General features: G+C 52.3%; 1 protein-coding gene across 1 annotated transcript in view; it reads left to right on the forward strand.

Annotated features, from left to right (window-relative positions):
• DNAH9 (dynein axonemal heavy chain 9) overlaps nucleotides 1-20,463 on the forward strand; it is a 98,308-nt gene that overhangs the window by 33,461 nt on the left and 44,384 nt on the right. Inside the window, exons 25-37 of the mRNA XM_078618661.1 lie at nucleotides 1,363-1,548; nucleotides 2,364-2,494; nucleotides 3,300-3,426; nucleotides 5,547-5,699; nucleotides 6,925-7,050; nucleotides 7,434-7,673; nucleotides 8,826-8,986; nucleotides 9,405-9,561; nucleotides 10,740-10,844; nucleotides 15,846-16,003; nucleotides 16,589-16,727; nucleotides 17,440-17,727; nucleotides 19,004-19,214. Of these exons, the coding sequence (XP_078474787.1) occupies nucleotides 1,363-1,548; nucleotides 2,364-2,494; nucleotides 3,300-3,426; nucleotides 5,547-5,699; nucleotides 6,925-7,050; nucleotides 7,434-7,673; nucleotides 8,826-8,986; nucleotides 9,405-9,561; nucleotides 10,740-10,844; nucleotides 15,846-16,003; nucleotides 16,589-16,727; nucleotides 17,440-17,727; nucleotides 19,004-19,214 (2,182 nt within the window). The remainder of the gene's footprint in view (nucleotides 1-1,362; nucleotides 1,549-2,363; nucleotides 2,495-3,299; nucleotides 3,427-5,546; nucleotides 5,700-6,924; nucleotides 7,051-7,433; nucleotides 7,674-8,825; nucleotides 8,987-9,404; nucleotides 9,562-10,739; nucleotides 10,845-15,845; nucleotides 16,004-16,588; nucleotides 16,728-17,439; nucleotides 17,728-19,003; nucleotides 19,215-20,463) is intronic.

Genomic DNA, 20,463 nt, shown 5'->3' on the forward strand with positions numbered 1-20,463 from the left:
GCAGTGCAGATGGTAAACACGGCACGGGCAGTGCAGATGGTAAACACGGCACGGGCAGTACAGATGGTAAACACGGCACGGGCAGTACAGATGGTAAACACGGCACGGGCAGTGCAGATGGTAAACACGGCACGGGCAGTGCAGATGGTGAACACGGCACGGGCAGTGCAGATGGTAAACACGGCACGGGCAGTACAGATGGTAAACACGGCACGGGCAGTGCAGATGGTAAACACGGCACGGGCAGTACAGATGGTAAACACGGCACGGGCAGTGCAGATGGTGAACACGGCACGGGCAGTGCAGATGGTAAACACGGCACGGGCAGTACAGATGGTAAACACGGCACGGGCAGTGCAGATGGTAAACACGGCACGGGCAGTACAGATGGTAAACACGGCACGGGCAGTGCAGATGGTAAACACGGCACGGGCAGTGCAGATGGTAAACACGGCACGGGCAGTACAGACGGTGAACACGGCACGGGCAGTACAGATGGTGAACACGGGACGGGCAGTGCAGACGGTGAACACGGCACGGGCAGTACAGATGGTAAACATGGGATGGGCAGTGCAGACGGTGCACACGGCACGGGCAGTGCAGATGGTGAACGGGACGGGCAGTGCAGATGGTAAAAACGGCACGGGCAGTACAGACGGTGAACACGGCACGGGCAGTACAGATGGTAAACACGGCACGGGCAGTACAGACGAGTCATTATAAACATGACTATAGAGTCAGTTATGTTTTTAAATCATGATCCAGAGTCGTAGCATTCAATGCGGTGGTTGTTTAGCGTGGCGTTGACCGCTACTTGCCGACTCTGGACACGGAAGGCCTCCATCACCACCCGACACAGCGAGGCACAAGCGTGTACAAGCAATTAACGAGCGATTGACGAGCAATTAACTATCGATGAACGAGCAATTAATGGGCAATTAGGGAGCAATTAACAGGTAATTAGGGAGTGATTATGGACAAATGAACGAGCAATTAACGAGCAAATAGGGAGTAATTATGGAACAATTAACCGGCAATTAACGCACCACTTATTGTTGTTTCAGCCCAGGGGGAACAATCCTTGCGACGAATTGTAGTGGCTAGATACGCGGCAATTCGCTTGGGACTGCATCAAGCATCCCTAAGGAAGTGGGAATTAAAATCCGGGCTGTCCACCTTGGCTGGGTGATGCGTGGGACAGTCGCAAGCGGAACCTCGCAGCCGATTGCTAAACGGAATCAAGAGAAGCGTCGAGTTTCTCCAAAGCTCAGGAAGGCACCGCTCGGACCGAAACGAAGGCCGCGGCGCGACCGCCCACACGCCTCCTCCGCCTGCCCCCGCCGTTCCTTTCTCGCCCCGCAGGTGCAGCTGCAGAACCTGATGACGTCCAAGTACGTGGCGTTCTTCCTGGAGGAGGTGTCGAGCTGGCAGCGGCGCCTCTCCACGGCCGACTCGGTCATCTCCATCTGGCTGGAGGTGCAGCGCACGTGGTCCCACCTCGAGAGCATCTTCATCGGCTCCGAGGACATCCGCTCGCAGCTGCCCGAGGTGTGTGCCTGTTGCGTGCGCGCCTTTGGTTGGGGTTTGGTGGTGTCTGTAGGGAACTCGCCCGCGTGTGTGTCTGTGTGTCTGTGTGTGTCAGTGTGTCAGTGTGTGTCTGTGTGTGTCTGTGTGTCTGTGTGTCAGTGTGTCAGTGTGTCAGTGTGTCTGTGTGTCTGTGTGTCAGTGTGTCAGTGTGTCAGTGTGTCTGTGTGGCTGTGTGTCTGTGTGTCAGTGTGTCAGTGTGTCTGTGCCTCTGTGTGTCAGTGTGTCTGTGTGTCTGTGTCTCAGTGTGTCTGTGCCTCTGTGTGTCAGTGCGTCTGTGTCTCAGTGTGTCAGTGTGTCTGTGTGTCAGTGTCTCTGTGTGTCAGTGTGTCTTTGTGTGATGGGGAGCGGTAGTGTAGCGGTTAGCGCTACGAACCTGGCGACCCGAGTTCGATTCCCGCTCACAGCCAACGTCAGTGACAAATATCTGAACCGGTCCTGGGCCTCCCGTAGGTCGACTCAGTCTCAAATGAGTACCTGGTGCGACGTGTAAACGTCGCCACTAGGTGAGACAAAGGCGGCCGGGCGTGGTGCTGGCCGCCCACCCCCTCGTGTGCCGTGCCGGCCTTTCATAGGTGCTCGCTAACAGCACTTGCCCCAAGAGTCTGTTAAAGTCTTTGTCCTTGTGGTAAGTCTATACGGGGAGGGGGGGGGGTCGCTGTGGTTTAATGCCGGAGTTCAGAGCAGTCCCAGCTCCAGCTCCTCGTCTGCGGATCGCCGCTCCTTCGCAGCGACGCGGTTCCACTATAACCGAATCTCTCTCCGGCCCCCGATCGCAGGACAGCAAGCGCTTCGAGGGGATCGACGCGGACTTCCGCGAGCGGGCGTACGACACAGAGAAGACCCCCAACGTGGTGGAAGCCACCAACAAGCCGGGGCTGTATGAACAGCTGGAGGACATTCAGGGCAGGTGCGTGCGCGTGCGTGTGCGTGCGTGTGATTGTGGAGGTAGTGTAGCGGTCAGCGCGCTGCGTTACGAACAGAGGTCGCAAACGGGTTTTGATTCCTTACCCGTACCCGGCCGCACCAGGGTCGCAAACGGGTACCCGTACCCGTACCCGGCCGTACCCGTACCCTACCCGTACCCGGCTGGGTACGGGTAGGGTACGGGTATCGGGTACCTGATTGCGACCTCTGGGATGAAGCCATGTTGCAGGCGCGGGTGGGTTGATTCTAGGAACTTGAATTGTGAGAAGAGACAAGACGTTGGGAAATGAGTGACAAACGGTGACTCACCAGTGACTCACGGTCTACCCGTACCCGTACCCGGCCGCACCAGGGTCGCAAACGGCTACCCGTACCCGGCCGGGTACGGGTAGCCGGGTATCGGGTAGGGTACGGGTATCGGGTACCCGGTTGCGACCTCTGCTGAGTACGCATCTCACGCGTTATCGCCGACTATGCTTTACTCCACATTGTATATTATCCGTTACAACGCGATTTTTCCACGACGCGGTGTTCTTCAGGAGCGCAACTACTACCGCCGCTTCATAGGGGAACAGAACGTAACTTTGTCGCTGGGCCAGGCCCCGCAGCAACGTCGTTCGCTGCAGCGGCGTCGCACTCAGACCGCCGACGTTCAGCTCGGTTGTCGTCCGTCCTCGCACCACGGCCACGGTCCGATCGCGAGGCCGAGTTGTTGACGACGAATCGGGGGGGGGGGGAGGGTGGGCGATCGCGCTCGCTCGTCTCGTTTGCCGTGGCTTTGACCGCAGGCTGGCGCTGTGCGAGAAGGCTCTGGCCGAGTACCTGGACACCAAGCGCCTCGCCTTCCCTCGCTTCTACTTCATCTCGTCGGCCGACCTCTTGGACATTCTCTCCAACGGCACCAACCCTCAGCTGGTGGGAGAGCCCAGCAGACCTCCGTAGCCGACCCACGTATAAATGATAATCATGAATCAAGTGCGATTTTTAGTCCACCGTGCCGATATTGTTCAGCGGCGTTTGTTGAAAGCGAGCAAACTCTGCGCCGGTTTCAGGCCTCTGGGTCTCATCAGCAGGGCGAGGCTTGTTGAACGAACGCCGCTGCTTTACCAGATGTTGTTGGCAAGAGGCAATTTCGCCTGTAAGTTAGTTTGTCTCTACGCGAGTCAGTCTGTAGGTCACTGGAGTAGTTCGTAAGGCCGACCGGCTGGAACCAGGGGCCTATGGTGTTGATGATGAATTTTGTACGACTTTGGCTAAAATGGTCCAGCAGTGGCACGTTCACCACTTGAGGTTCACGATTCGAATCCGTTAGGCCGCCCTGGTTATTGCTGCGGCGTGTGTATTAACCATGCGATACGCTCCGTCTGCTTCCCAGTGGACGTTAAAGACCCACCGGGACGTCAATTCGATAAAGAGCCAGGCCATATTCTGTGCCGGCCGTCACGCTCCAAATTTTAATAATATAATCACTCAAGTGGGATGACACCCAGCAGTAACATTTTCCCGTAAGGGTCCCCTCTACTTACAAACGTGTTAGGTTCCAGAGGTCTGTTCGTAAGGCGATTTGTTCGTGAGTCCAACTTTACTCCCTTCGATTCGAAACATGTTGTACGGCGTATACACTAAACACGGGGGAATAGCTTTAAAAGGTGTATAATCAACTGTAGATGTAGACGCCACTGGTTCTTCGTGTTCTGCAGATGTAGATGCCACTGGTTCTTCGTGTTCTGCAGATGTAGATGCCACTGTTTCTTCACGTTCTGCATGTGTAGATGCCACTGGTTCTTCACATTCTGTAGATGTAGATGCCACTGGTTCTTCATGTTCTGCAGATGTAGATGCCACTGGTTCTTCATGTTCTGCAGATGTAGATGCCACTGGTTCTTCACATTCTGTAGATGTAGATGCCACTGGTTCTTCATGTTCTGCAGATGTAGATGCCACTGGTTCTTCACGTTCTGCATGTGTAGATGCCACTGGTTCTTCACATTCTGTAGATGTAGATGCCACTGGTTCTTCATGTTCTGCAGATGTAGATGCCACTGGTTCTTCACGTTCTGCATGTGTAGATGCCACTGGTTCTTCACGTTCTGTAGATGTAGATGCCACTGGTTCTTCATGTTCTGCAGATGTAGATGCCACTGGTTCTTCACGTTCTGCAGATGTAGATGCCACTGGTTCTTCATGTTCTGTATATGTAGATGCCACTGGTTCTTCATGTTCTGCAGATGTAGATGCCACTGGTTCTTCACGTTCTGCAGATGTAGATGCCACTGGTTCTTCACATTCTGTAGATGTAGATGCCACTGGTTCTTCATGTTCTGCAGATGTAGATGCCACTGGTTCTTCGTGTTCTGCAGATGTAGATGCCACTGGTTCTTCGTGTTCTGCAGATGTAGATGCCACTGTTTCTTCACGTTCTGCATGTGTAGACGCCACTGGTTCTTCACGTTCTGTAGATGTAGATGCCACTGGTTATTCATGTTCTACAGATGTAGATGCCACTGGTTCTTCACGTTCTGCATGTGTAGACGCCACTGGTTCTTAACGTTCTGTAGATGTAGATGCCACTGGTTATTCATGTGCTACAGATGTAGATGCCACTGGTTCTTCACGTTCTGCATGTGTAGACGCCACTGGTTCTTAACGTTCTGTAGATGTAGATGCCATTTGATTTTCATGTTCTGTAGATGTAGATGCCGCTGGTTATTCATGTTCTGCAGATTTAGAAACCACCACCGCCATCTATTGCGCGGCGGTTGAACTTACGACTCTCGGTCCGAACAGGCAACTGGACGTACAGGACAGCTTTGTTTGTATCTCTGCAAGTTCGTAAGTCGAATTTTCGTAAGTAGAGGGAATCCCTGCACTACGAAACGGCCGCAGGACTGTGTCTGTGAAAAAACCCCGGCACCTACCTTCGTGCCGATAGCGCCGGGCTTACGAGAACGAAAAGCGGGCAAATTCCAAAAGTGCTTTGGATTTGTTGTGACTGCGATGAACCTCGCGCTCACGCATGCAACGCACCACCGCAGGTCCAGCGCCACTTGTCGAAGCTCTTTGACAACATGGCCAAGATGGAGTTCGAGAAGGGCCCAGGCGACACGGAGACGAAGATCGGGCTCGGCATGTACAGCAAGGAGGGAGAGTTCGTAGCCTTCAACGCGCCGTGCGACTGCAGTGGCCCGGTACGACACGCTCGCACCTCGCGGCGACAAGGAGCCTGGGTTCGATTCCCGGCTCGGTTACCTTTCTTGTGTTCATGGTTCTTTCGGTAAAGTCACGTAGAAGGGAAATAATAAAATAAAATAATTGTTGATAATTGTTTTTTTACCATTCTATCTGGCAACAAAACTGACACATTTTTACGAGGAGTCATGTTTGCATAGACCCCAATACCTGCAGTCATAATGCAAACAAACAACATAACTCTGATAATGTGCACTGTCCTTGTTTGCATTATGACTGCAGGTATTGTGGTCTATGCAAACATGACTCCTTGTAAAATGATGTCAGTTTTGTTGCCAGATAGAAGGGTAAAAAAACAATTATCATATTTTTACTGGCAAATGAGGTTCCAATGGTGAAAATAATTGTTTTTTATATTAATATTATTTTATTATTTCCCTTCTACGTGACTTTACCGAAAGAACCATGAATATGAATCCCTGCAGTCACGAAAGCTTTAAATCAAAATTTAATTACCTTTCTCGTGTATGCAGTTTGCTTGTTCTCCCCGTGCTCTACGTGGGTTTCCTCCTATAGCTCAAATAAAAACCGCACAATGTAACCGTACGTATCTATGTTGAACTTCTTTCGCGCCGTACGTAGCAAACCGTGCTATTCCGAGTGTGCGGGTGAAAGACAACAAACTAAACACAAGAAGCCATTTGAAAGAAATTAGTTTTCAATTTAGATAATTTAAAAATGCATTTCCCCATTGGCTTCCTCGTATCGGAAGGAAGGGCGTTCCAGATGGCTGCAGAAGCGCTTCTGAACGCGCGCGATTGAGCGAGCGTCTTTGTTGGATGGCTTGCAAAATGTAACTATGTATGTATGAACGTTGAACTTCTTTCGCACTGTACGTAGCCAACTTCTATTCGGAGGTGCGGCGGAAAGACAAAATACTAAACACAAAAAGCAGTTCTAAAGAAATGAGTTTTCAATCTGGTGTTTGTCAAATATCCAAATTGTAGGACCAGTATCTGAAAACTACCCGATTGGGATCAAACAGAGCAGCAGCATCGTTCCCTCTACTGCGGAAGATCTGCAGGACCATCCTGAGGCTTTCCTGGCTAAGCAAGCCTATTAAGCTAAGCAGGCCTATTAAGCTAAGCAAGCCTATTAAGCTAAGCAGGCCTATTAAGCTAAGCAGGCCTATTAAGAAAGTGCCGTGGGACTCTCTTCTTGCAGGTGGAGGTCTGGCTGAACAGGCTGCTGGACAGCATGAGAGACACGGTGCGAAACGAGATGATGGAGGCAGTGGTGGCTTACGAGGAGAAGCCAAGAGAACAGTGGCTCTTCGATTATCCGGCCCAGGTGAGAAACAGTGACTTGCTTCTGATGCAGGTGAGATGCTGTGACTTGCTTCTGATGCGGGTGAGATGCAGTGACTGTCTTCTGATGCAGGTGAGATGCTGTGACTTGCTTCTGATGCGGGTGAGATGCAGTGACTATCTTCTGATGCAGGTGAGATGCTGTGACTTCTAATGCAGGTGAGAAACAGTCACTTCCTTCTGATGCAGGTGAGATGCTGTGACTTGCTTCTGATCCAGGTGAGACTCAGTCACTTCCTTCTGATCCAGGTGAGACGCTGTGACTTCCTTCTGATGCGGGTGAGATAGCTGTGACTTCTGATGCGGGTGAGATTCGTTGGTGTCCGACGCGTTGGTTCTGCCCGTGCGTTGTCTCCGCCGGGCCAGGTGGCTCTCACGTGCACGCAGATCTGGTGGACGACGGAGGTGGGCATCTCGTTTGCTCGCCTGGAGGAGGGCTACGAGGGCGCACTCAAGGAGTACTTCAAGAAGCAGGTGGCGCAGCTCAACACCCTCATCTCCATGCTCATCGGGCAGCTGACGCCCGGGGACCGCCAGAAGATCATGACCATCTGCACCATCGATGTGCACGCACGCGACGTCGTCACCAAGATGATCGCGCAGAAGGTCGGGGATTCCTTCTTTTTCTTCCTCTTCCTCCTCCCTCCCTCCTCCTCCCCCCTCCTCCTCCTCCCCCCTCCTCCTTCCCCCTCCTCCCCCCTCCTCCTCCTCCTCCTCCTCCTCTTCCTCCTCCTCCTCCTCCTCCTCCTCCTCTTCCTCCCTCCTCCTCCCCCCTCCTCCTCCTCCTCCTCCCTCCTCCTCCCCCCTCCTCCTCCCTCCTCCTCCCTCCTCCTCCTCCTCCTCCTCCTCCTCCTCCCTCCTCCTCCTCCTCCCTCTTCCTCCTCCTCCTCCTCCTCCTCCTCTTCCTCCCTCCTCCTCCCCCCTCCTCCCCCTCCTCCTCCCTCCTCCTCCCCCCTCCTCCTCCTCCTCCTCCCTCCTCCTCCCCCCTCCTCCTCCTCCCTCCTCCCTCTTCCTCCTCCTCTTCCTCCTCCGCTTTCTCCTCCTCCTTCACCGTCCTCTTCCCCCCTCCTTCTCCTCCCTCCTCCTTTTCCTCCTCCTCCCCCTCCTCCTCCTCCCTCCTCCTCTTCCTCCCCCCTCCTCCTCCTCCCTCCTCCTGCCCAAGCTCTGTGGTCCTATATCTGATGTTTTGCAGACCCCGTGAGGGTTTGTGAACGGACGGACGGACGGGGTGGTGCGAACGCTGAACCCCGCACAGGCGGAAATGAACCCACTTGCTGTGCTGCCATTGTACCCTGACTATAAGCCAGGGTATGGCCACTTTAATGCCCATGATCACAAGTTTGACCCCCTGCAGCTGCTATGCAAGAAGAGGAATAATTCTTGATTAATTAAAGCTGAATATTTTAAGCGATTGCATTGATAATTCTTTATGCTAATTCCATATGTGTGTGTGTGTGGCGTGTGGAGCGGTGGTGTAGGTAGAGATTAGCGCGCTGCGCTACGAACCCGGCGACCTGAGTTCGACTCCCGCTCACGGCCAACACCAGTGACGATTATCTTAACTGGTCTTGGGCCTCCTCTAGGTCGACTCAGCCTCAAATTAGTGTCTGGTGTGTAAATATCACCACTGGGGAGACAAAGGCGGCCGGGCGTGGTGCTGGCCAGCCACCCCCCCTCGTGTGCCGTGCCGGCCTTTCACAGGTGCTCGCTAACAGCACTTGGCGTGGTGGGGGGGGGGTCTTTGTGCGGTGTGCGCAGGTGGAGAACTCGCAGGCGTTCATTTGGCTGTCCCAGCTGCGTCACCGCTGGGACGACGAGAGGAAGCACTGCTACGCCAACATCTGCGACGCGCAGTTCCTCTACTCCTATGAGTACCTGGGCAACACGCCGCGCCTCGTCATCACACCGCTCACCGACCGGTACGACTCACCGGCATCAAGCCACTGCACAGTTCACCGATCGGTATGAATCACCAGTGTCTAGTCATCGCACCGCTCACCGATCGGTACGAATCACCAGTTTCTAGTCATCGCACAGCTCACCGATCGGTATACATCACCAGTGTGTAGTCATCGCACAGCTCACCGACCGGTATGAATCACCAGTGTCTATTCATCGCACCGCTCACCGACAGGTACGACTCACCGGCAAAAAAAAATAGATTCAATGTAACCGGCGTTTGAAATATGACCTGCAAATGACTTGAAAAATCTTGGCAGGACCCCCTTGACAAACGAGTCTTGAGACTCGGTGAGGTTTTCTACCCGAGTAAACAAACGTCCCATTTTGCCTCTGCGTGTGACCCCCCCACCCCCTCCCCCCACCTCGCTGTCAAAGGTGCTACATCACGCTGACCCAGTCGCTACACTTGACCATGAGCGGAGCGCCAGCGGGGCCGGCCGGCACCGGCAAGACTGAGACCACCAAGGACTTGGGCCGGGCCCTGGGAATCATGGTCTACGTGTTCAACTGCTCCGAACAGATGGACTACAAGGCGAGTGGGCAGCGAGCGTCGCGTCACCGTCGTTTTAAATTCGAGCGCTGACGCAAACGGTTTATTTCGCCCGCGAGAATCATTCCGGAGCGGTTGCGAGCGTGTTGGTTCGTGCGAGTAACTTTTCGTCCCGCCGTGCGTCCGATTTGTCATCATGCTAAAGTCGACGGAGGGCTCACGCTGCTCGAAGAAGGAAGCTGGGGGGGGGGGGGTGGGGCCCCCCTTTTTGGTGTCTGGGATGAGCTTGGGGCCGGTGACGCGGCCAAGCGGTAGCGTCCTTGCCGCCAGTCGTAAGGGGTTCTCGGTTCAATCTTGGCGGCCGCCCTGGTTGTTATTATTGTTATTGCTACTGTGGGTATTAACAACAAGGAGGTAGAATTTCGATTGAAAGCTTTCGTGAGTGCAGGGATTCATATTCTTGGTTCCTTCGGTAAAGTCATCACGTAGAAGGGAAATAATAAAATAATAAAAGTAAAACAATATAATTCTCACGACGTTTCGATTGCAACACAAGCAATCATCATCAGGTGTGAAAACCACGGCAAGAACATTTGAAAAAAGTGGCGTTTTTTTCTTAACGTCAGCCCCACGGACAGCAACTGGAATACTGTTAAGAAAAAAACGTGGTGAGATGTTAACTCCCTCGCCCGCTGTACAGGAGGTCGTGGGTTCGAGCCTGACCCTGACGCCTGCTGCTGTATATTTGGAGTTTGCGTGTCTCTCTTTCTCTCTCTTCCCGTGGTCGCGTGGAATTTTCTCCAGCTGCTCCGGTTTTTCCCTCCACATTTAGAATCAACGTCACACGCTGAGAGTTTTTGGCTGCAATGCATTCCCCACGCGATGATGATGATGAGCCACTTTGTTGGGCAATCATTAGCGATCGCCAGGATGCTTCTCAAAAAGAACTATACAGCTCAGTTGGGGCCTCACCTGGTTAAATAAAAAAATAGTTTAAAGTAGTTTTATAGATGAGACGCGTGATGCGAGGCGCTTTGAGTTAATAATAATAAAATACAATTTTCGAAAGCGCAATCAAGTAAGTGCCCAGCGGCACAATGCAAATCCATTTTGATTCCTGAAATGTGTGTTTGTTGTTGTTGTCATTGTCGTCGTTGTTGTCGTTGTTGTTGTTGTTGTCGTTCACAATAATTCCTTGCCCCGCGTGTTCCCGCGTGCAGTCGTGCGGGAGCATCTACAAGGGGCTGGCTCAGACGGGGGCGTGGGGGTGCTTTGACGAGTTCAACCGCATCTCGGTGGAGGTGCTTTCTGTGGTGGCCGTGCAGGTGAGTGCTCCGGGTTCACTAACTAACTCTCTAACTCACTAACTAACTAACTAACGATCTAACTAAACACATTCCTGCGGAGGGAGCTGGTAGGAACGTTGGGTTGCTCGGTCAATGGCCAGGGTCAACGGCGGTGTGGTGTTTTCCGCAAATATGCCCGATTGTGAGGGCGGGCACAAGCCGGCATGAGTAGGTTAAACGTTGAGTTTTATAAGGGCACCACGGGGTGACCAACCCCTCCCCACCCAGCCCCACCCCTCCCACCCCCCACCCAGCCCCACCCTCCCCACCCAGCCCATCCCTACCCTCCCCACCCAGCCCCTCCTCACCCTCCCCACCCAGCCCCTCCCCACCCTCCCCTCCCCACCCAGCCCCACCCTCCCCACCCAGCCCCTCCCCACCCTCCCCTCCCCACCCAGCCCCTCCTTCCCCACCCAGCCCCTCCCTGTACGACAGACACAATAATCCCCTGTGGGCTGGTGTAACCAGGAGGTTCCTACCAGTACTGTCTAACTAACTCACTAACTAACCATCACGCAAACTGCGGTCATCCTGGCATCAGCGGCGGCGGCTTTCGGTGACTGCATCGCGCGTGCTTTGAGATGCGCTTCTGCGGCCGTCTGGAATGCTCTTTTCCTTCTGATATCAGGAAGTCAAATGGGAGCTACGCAACTTTTAAATAATCATCTAGAGTAATTAGCACGGTTGGCTACGTACGTTACGAAAAAAAGTTCAACATGGGCTATTACCTGTTTGTCCACAAATGGTAGCTCAACAAAGTGGCTTGTCGCTTGGAAATTTATCGTAGCCAAATCCTCTCAATGCACGTTTCTAAATGTGGAGGGAAAAACCCGGAGGACCCGGAGAAAAAATCCACGTGACCACGGGGAGAGAGAGACATGCAAACTCCAAGCAGGCGTCAGGGTAGGGATCGAACCCACGACCTTCTAGTGTTAGAGAATGCCTCGCAGAAGTGGATTTCACAGAGCTACCCTCGAGTGGCATGAAGGTGCAGCCCTGCCATTGCTCGCTCACGCCAACGCTGATGGAAGGGCCCCCGTTTGAGCGAACTTCAGAGGGGGCATTGGGTCTATCCTTTCACTTCTTTCTAGATTTGAAGCTTTCGTGACTGCAAGGATTCATATTCTTAGGTTTTTTCGGTAAAGTCACGTAGGTAAAAAATAAAAATCACGACGTTTCCACCTGAAGATGGAAGCTTGTGTTGCCTTCGAAACGTCGTGATTTTTATTTTATTTTTATTTTACTTTTATTAATTTAAATTAAAAAAAATTACCTACGTGACTTTACCGAAAAAACCTAAGAATATGAATATCTATCCTTTCACGTTTGACGAGACTTGTTAGAGATCGAGTGCAGGGACCCACAGTTTACCCCACCACACGCGGCCCTGCCGATCGACTTTACCGTGCCGTTATTTCGACAACTGCCAGGAGATGGAGTCAAACCGGTGTCCTCTGGATTGCGAGTCCAGTGCTCTGCTGAGCCGCTACACCACTTTGGCAGTTCCTCGAGAATAATAGCAACAGAGTTATTAAAAAAATAAATAGCTATCACAGAGTTATTACGCACGTCATGCGGGAGGGGCGTGTGGCAGAGGTCGCAAACGGGTTTTGATTCCTTACCCGTACCCGTACCCGGCCGGGTACGGGTAGCCGGGTATCGGGTAGGGTACGGGTATCGGGCACCCGGTTGCGACCTCTGGCGTGTGGCACAGTTTTGCGCCAGCTGTCGTGGAGTGCGGCGGTCTTGTCGCTACAGTTTTCTACGTTGAGTAACGACGTCTTTAAAAACGACGGCGCTGCTACGCCTCTAAATAAAATGAATGCCGAGCCGCTCGTGCGTTCCGAGATTCAGCGGTGAACGGGACAGACACACCCTGCGACTCGCTGCAGATGTCTCGGAACGGGAGAGGGTTAAGCCCACCGTTGGTCAGGCCACGCGTAAATGAATTCACACGCAGTGGAGCGTGGCAGTCGCAGCGCGAGTCCGGCGACAGGCGACAAGGTCGAGTCCGTTCCCGCTGCTGTTTCCCACCACCTCCGATTAGCACGGTTGGCTACGTACGGTGTGAAGGAAGTTCAGCGTACACACATGCAAGCATTTAGACACATATTCTTTCTCCAGTCGCATTTGTTCAAACAGCCGGTTCAGACTTTGTAGGTATGTATGTTGAACTTCTTTCACACCATACGGAGCCAACAGTGCTAATCGGAGGTTGCTGGGGAAGGACAATAAACTAAACACAAAAATCAGTTGAAAAGAAATGAGTTTTCAATCTAGATTATTTAAAATTCGCAACGGCAGAGTTCAGCGTAACAAAACCAAAAAATAAAATATAAATTACATTTCCTGCACAAATGTTTGTCACGAAAATGTTGGTTTTCCAATTTTTCCAGATGTCTAATTTACAAGCATAGAATCGACTACAATTTGTACCAAAGTTCAGCTCTCTAGCCCGTCTACAACATCGTTCCTTTGTACAAGTCACTATACATATGCCAGACAATCCATCACCGGTGTGGAGCCAAAGCAAAAGGGAAGAAAGACCTTTCGCTCGTTTATTTCGTGTACATCAAAGCAACCGAGTCGGATCAGCGACGACCGTTCGTGCGCGTGCGGGGGGCTCAGGTTCGCCCGCGCGAGCACGACGGTCGGAGAGAAAGTCAAGTGAACTCAACAAGTGCACCCTGTCCCTTTGAGACCGGCACGAGCGGGTGCCAACTCAAGTGGCTTGCCAAGCGGTGCCTCTCCGTGCCTCCTTTGTTCGCTGTGGGGGAGCTTGGAGGAGGGCGGCTGTTGCTGCTGCTGCGTAGGCAGGGCGAGTGCGAGGCACGCTGTGGGGGGGGGGGGGGATAATGTTTGGAGAAGTGACAGAGAGCGGCAGGTCCGGGCAAGTCGAACGGCCCGGCAGCTGCCTGGTAACGGCACTGAGGACATAAAATCCATTCAGGTCTCTCGCCAAACTTGAGAAGGGCCCGCGGAAGTGGATGTCACCGAGCTGCCTCTGAAAATCACTTCAAGTTGACCTCTGGAGAGGGCACAGGGACTGGTGTTTAAACACCACTCCGGCTCCGCATATGAGAGAAATATTCTTCGCGTGACGGTCAAACTGATATATTAATTCTCAGAGCTGGAGTATAGCCAAATTAGCCAAACCAAGGTTAATGTTGTTTCGATACTGTTACTGGTGACCTGAGAGTGCCCATCACCCCGTACGTATATATGTTGAACTTCTTTCGCACCATACGTAGTCAACTGTGCTAATCGGGCGGGTGCGGGGGAAGGACAACAACCTAAACACAGAAAGCAGTTCTGAAGGAATGAGTTTTCAAACTAGATGATTTAAAAGTGCACAGCTCCAGTGGCGTCCTAATATCGGAAGGGAAGAGCGTTCCAGACGGCTGCAGAAGCGCATGTGAAAGCGCCGCGCGATGCGGTGACCTCACAACACTTTAAGCAATGTTGGTTAAAACCCAGACTCGAACCCAGGTTTTCAGTGGTGCTGGTTCATTGCTCCGAGCCATGAGCTACCCCCGCCTCCTCTCTCTTGAAGGCTGACGATGCCCTGTGCCCAAAGCGTTCACTTGGACACGGCTGGCAGCGACGGTGACAAGAATGACGCGATGGAAAATTATATTCGTTGTCCGCCCCCCCCGTCCTTTTTAAGAGCAGCAATTTTTACGTCTCAGTAAGCATTCAAATAACTTTGATTGTCGTGAAAGATGATAATGCTTCTCCGTTAAGCCGGGGTTTCTCAAGCGTAGCGAGCGAGCGCGTGGATGGTCTGAGGCAGGTGGCCAATGACTACATGAAAGAAAGTTCACGTTTCAGTGTTTAGTTTGCTTTAGCAGGCAGGGCCGTATTCAAGAGGCACAGTGGGCATTTCTTCGTAGGCCCCTAGGCCCTTTACTTAGGCCCAAGGCCCCTTTAGTTTTCATAGTTTTTGCAAACTAAAGGGCCAACGAAAAAAAAGTGTTGACCACGTTCTTTTTTTGTACGATCAAAAATGTAACCAAGATTGAATAAATACATTTACATAGCAAGGATAGGCACAGCGTTTAAAATAAAATCCGCTTACCCGCGGCACACGGCGCGCTCCCATCGAATGAGGGCACAGACGAAACAATGGAGCGTATCAGCAGTAACAAAATCTATCCGGCGGCTGGACGAAGTACCGTGGTGAAGCAAGCGGAGTGACAGTGGCGGCAGTCGTGACTGGGGCAGCAGCACCAACTGTAGGAAGTTATCGCTAGAGGCCTACGCAACAGAAGTGCCTAGGGGCCTACAATAACCTTAATCCGGCCCTGTTAGAGAACTTAAGTGACCAGGAGTTGTAGAATTTGGAGTAGCTACTTGGTGCATTAGTTTGCCAGTGGAGGGCAGTGATTGCAGTGGGGCTTTGTCTGGTCGGATGGTGTCGATTTATTTGTGTGTGTCTAGGTGATTTGTTTACTTCTCATGTACTTTGCACTCCTATCGTGTTTGTGTATTGTTTGTTGTTCTGACGTTCTGACCCCGTGCCCTTACTGAAGATCTGTGTCAAAGAGCTTTATTGCTCATCAGATTCCTCCAGTCTAAAGAATCCCGATTGAATAATTTGCAGGTAATTTTTCAGAATTCGGATGTTTGGCCAATGCCAGTTACATTGTATGTTTGTTTTAGCTATGGGAGGAAGCCGGGGGACCCAGAGAAAACCCATGCAGAACAGGGGGAGAGAGAGAGAACGTACAAACTCCATACGGGAATGCACCCGAGACAGGAATTGAACCCAGGGCCTTCTTGCTACAAGGCGCGAGCCTTACCACTGCGCCACCGCCCTGGCGGTCTGATGCCAGGGCCGGGTGCGTGACGCATGCAGGGCACGGTGATGCCACGTTACGAGAGCATCCGTGCTCGTACGTACGTACGCACGTGCGTTGAACTTATTTTCGCGCCGTGCGCACGCAAGCCAGCCGCGCTAACCAGAGGTGCGGCTCGCAGGTGAAATGCATTCAAGACGCTATTCGGGACAAGAAGAAGAGGTTCAACTTCCAAGGCGAAGAGATCAACCTGGTGCCATCGGTCGGCATCTTCATCACCATGAACCCGGGCTACGCCGGCCGCACCGAGCTGCCCGAGAACCTCAAGGCCCTCTTCAGGTGACCGTGGGAACGGCTGTTGGGCCCCCCCTCGTGTGACCAGGAGAGTCTCAGTGGGCGAGGGCCAGGCCCCCGGACTGGGCCATCGGAGCAGCAGACCGTAGGGCAAATGCCCATTCCGAGGGACGGTAGGGGGGCCGGACTGCGTGGGGAAATTACTTTCCCAATATTTTGTCAGCTCTAACGTGTGCGCTTCATTGCTTTTTGACGTTCTCGGTTGGCCTTAAGTCCCATCCACATATTCGTCAGCCCCCTTAAGAAGAATCCTCGTCACCGGCGACCCCATTTGTGTTTTTTGGACCCAGCCCCGAACGGGCCCAGTGAGGATCGCATGGCAAAATCACGCTAACACGTCGTCACAGATCGAAATGTCAAGCTCGTTTGCAGTTTGTCATCGCACAACCCACAAAGTAAAATTAAAAAAAATCAGTCGTGGACAAAGAGACGGTGAAAAAACGAAAAGGGGAGGCCGCCCTGTGTGCCATGCCGGCCTTCATAGGTGTCTACTCGCTAACAGCCCCAACAGTCCATTAAAGGCTACACGGGGGGGGGGGCGATCTTTGTTCTTTGGGCGGTTGTGTGCAGGCCGTGCGCGATGGTGGTGCCGGACTTCGAGCTCATCTGTGAGATCATGCTGGTGGCCGAGGGCTTCATCGAGGCGCGGCTGCTGGCACGCAAGTTCATCACGCTCTACCAGTTGTGCAAGGAGCTGCTCTCCAAGCAGGTGGGCTTCCCGGTCGCGGAACATTGCGGCCATTCATGCGATGTAAACTATTGTACTGGTAGGAACCTCCTGGTTACACCAGCCCACAGGGAATTATTGTGTCCGTCCGTCCGTTGTGCAGGGAGGGGCTGGGTGGGGAGGGAGGGTATGGGTGGGGCTGGGTGGGGAGGGTGGGGCTGGGTGGGGAGGGGCTGGTCACCCCGTGGTGCCCTTATAAAACTCAACGTTTCACCTACTCACGCCGGCTTGTGCCCGCCCTGACAGTCGGGCATATTTGCGGAATACACCACGCCGCCGTTGACCCTGGCCATTGACCGAGCAACCCAACGTTCCTACCAGCTCCTTCCGCAAGAATGTGCTGTTAGCGAGCGAAAAAACAAAGATACCCCCGTAAAGCAATTACATATTAATCTAGATTTGAAGTTTTCTTGGCTGCAGGGATCCATACTCTTTGGTTCTTTCGGTAAAGTTGCGTAGGTATAAAATAAAATAAATTACATCACGACGTTTCGATTGCAACACAAGCAATCATCAACAGGTGGGAAAACCACAACAAGAAAAATATTTTTTTTTCTGCTGAAGTGGGAGAGAGATGCCGTAGTAAGAGGTTATATATGTGTTCCGTTACATATTGTTGGGGCAAGTGGTGTTAGCGAGCACCCACGCAAAACGCACGCACCTATTTCTCCGTCTCCCGCTCGCTGTCTCCCAGGACCACTACGACTGGGGCCTGCGCGCGATCAAGTCCGTGCTGGTGGTGGCCGGCTCGCTCAAGCGCAGCGACCCGGACCGCCCCGAGGACCAGGTGCTCATGAGGGCCCTGCGCGACTTCAACGTCCCCAAGATCGTGACGGACGACCTGCCCGTCTTCATGGGCCTCATCGGAGACCTCTTCCCCGCTCTGGACGTCCCTCGCAAGCGCGACCCCGAGTTCGAGCGAGCCGTCAAGGAGTCGGTGCTCGACCTGAAACTTCAGGCGGAGGACAACTTTGTTCTCAAGGTAGCGAGCGGAGTTTATTGATTGTTGTTCTTACTCTGCTTGTTTGCCCCGTAAGGCCTCGCTGAATCTCAGCAGGGAGCAATATTAAGCGATTTTTATTTTACCAGGTAAGGCCCCACTGAGCTATGTAGATTTTTTTTTGAAGCCACCTGGCTGTCACAAATGAAAGCCCAACGAAGTGGTTTATTATCACGTGGAAATTGATAGCAGCCAAATACTCTACACGCGCGTCGAAGTCAAATGGGAGCTACGCAACTTTTAAATCATCGTCTAGATTGACAAACTCATTTGTTTAGAACTTCTTTTTGTGTTTAGTTTGTTGTCCTTTCCCCAAACCTCTGATTACCACGGTTGGCTACGTACGGTACGAAAGAAGTTCAACATGGGCTATTACCTGTTTTTCCACAAATGGTAGCTCAACAAAGTGGCTTGTCGCTTGGAACTTTATCGCATCCAAATACTCTCAAGGCACGTTTCTAAATGTGGAGGGAAAAACTGGAGGACCCGGAGAAAAATATACCTGACCACGGGGAGAGAGAGAGAGAGAGAGACGCAATCTCCAAATATACAGCAGCAGGCGTCATGGTCGGGATCGAACCCACGACCTCCTGTATACCAGGCGACGTAGCTAATAATAATTATAATTGACAATGTTCATTCCATCCCAGGATCGCAATGTGCAAAGCATGAAAAGTAGGAAACAAAAATCAGAACCAGGGGTCCAACCGACCAAACTAGAGAGAGGGAAGGCCACTTTAAAGAGATGGCTTTTCAAAGCAGACTTGAACATCATCAGTTTCATCTTCTTGGTTCTTTCGGTAAAGTCACGTAGAAGGAAAATAATAAAATAATAAAAATAAAACATACTAAAATAATTCTTACGACGTTTCGGCCACAACGCAAGCAGTCGTCCTCAGGTGAAGAATGAAACACCACCAAGCTTGGAGCGTATATTTAAGCTGGGTTGGAGGTGGAGGCGGAAGAAGAGCACCTCCAACCCAGCTTAAATATACGCTCCAAGCTTGGTGGTGTTTCATTCTTCACCTGAGGACGGCTGCTTGCGTTGTAGCCGAAACGTCGTGATAATTATTTTAGTATGTTTTATTTTTATTATTTTATTATTTCCCTTCTACGTGACTTTACCGAAAGAACCAAGAAGATGAATCCCTGCAGTCACGAAAGCTTTAAATCGAAATAAAATCATCAGTTTCATTCTCGCCACCGCGGCACCCCCAGATTAAACCGCGACCACCTCCCCGCGTGCGCCCACCCGCAGGTGGTGCAGCTGGAGGAGCTGCTGGCAGTGCGGCATTCGGTGTTCGTGGTGGGCGGCGCCGGCACGGGCAAGTCGCAGGTGCTGCGCTCGCTGTACCGCACTTACCAGTTGGCGCGGCGACGTCCCGTCTGGGCCGACCTCAACCCCAAGGCGGTCACCAACGATGAGCTGTTTGGCATCATCAATCCGGCGACCCGCGAGTGGAAAGACGGTACGGGGGGGGGGGGGGGGTTGATGTCGAAGGTCAAAAATGATCTCGTCGCTTTTGAGTAACCTCTTTGTAACATCAGCGGTCGAACACACAATCTTACCCCGCACCTCCGATGAGCACGGTTGGTTATGTGCGTTGCGAAAGAAGTTCGTGAGCTGAACCAATGGCTTGACAATGTGTCGAGGTAATAGGTTTTTACCCCTTTCAACTGGTACAAAACTGACACCTTTATACAAGGCATCATGTTTGCAATAACCACAACACAAGCAGTAAAAATGCAAACAAAAAGAAACAACTTTGATGATGATAATGATATGCACTGTCCTTGAAGTTGATTGGTCCACACCCGAGACAGCTTTTCTTAGAGCCTAGTCTCCATTGGTGTTGGACCAGATGACGCCAAAAGGCGTACAACTCAAAGACAATGCACCATCAGAGTATTGAGAGCTCGGGGTAAGCATTTACACTATGAGATAACGTGGCACGCGATTATAGGCGTGCTTCGCGAATGTGAGAACAGATTTGCACGCCGGGGCCCTGACATGAAACCCCCTTGTGTTTTGTCGCGCGTAGCCAAACAGGCTCAGTGGCCGTGAGGCCGCGTGGTTCCGGGAGACGGAGGCACGGCAACGGGCGGTGCGGTCCACAGATAGATTCGATCCACTCACCGGACTGAGCCTTTGGATGACATCTATCTGTGTGGAGCTTTTTCGGTGTTGTTCCCCTCGCCGACGTGGTGTTTTCTTTTGGGTGCTCCTGGTTTTCTCGCACGTGGAGCCAAACGCTCATGAATCGAATTGGTCAAACACGGGAAGGTAGCAGGGCCCTCCTGAACAAGGATGGCACGGTGGCGAGATGTTAACTTCCTCGCCTGGTATACAGGAGGTCGTGGGTTCGATCCCGACCGTGACACCTGTATATTTGGAGTTTGCATGTTCTCTCTCTCTCCTCGTGGTCGTGTGGGGTTTTCTCCGGGTCTTCCGGGATTTCCCACCGCATTTAGAATCATGTTTTTAAGAGTATTTGGCTGCTATAAATGTCCACATGATGATAAGCCATTTCGTTGAGCTATCATTTGTGGCCAGGTCGCTTCTGAAAAAGGGCTGTTACGGCTCAGTGGGCCTTACCTGGTAAAATATACAGCAGACGTCAGGGTCGGGGTCGAACTCACGACCTCCTGTATACCAGGCGAGGTAGTTAACATCTCGCCACCGCGGTACATTCTTGGCTGCCGCTTCCGCCTCCCTCC

This window comes from Lampetra planeri, chromosome 58 (genome assembly GCF_965212315.1).
Source record: "Lampetra planeri chromosome 58, kcLamPlan1.2.h2, whole genome shotgun sequence".
Taxonomy (NCBI): Eukaryota; Metazoa; Chordata; class Hyperoartia; order Petromyzontiformes; family Petromyzontidae; genus Lampetra; species Lampetra planeri.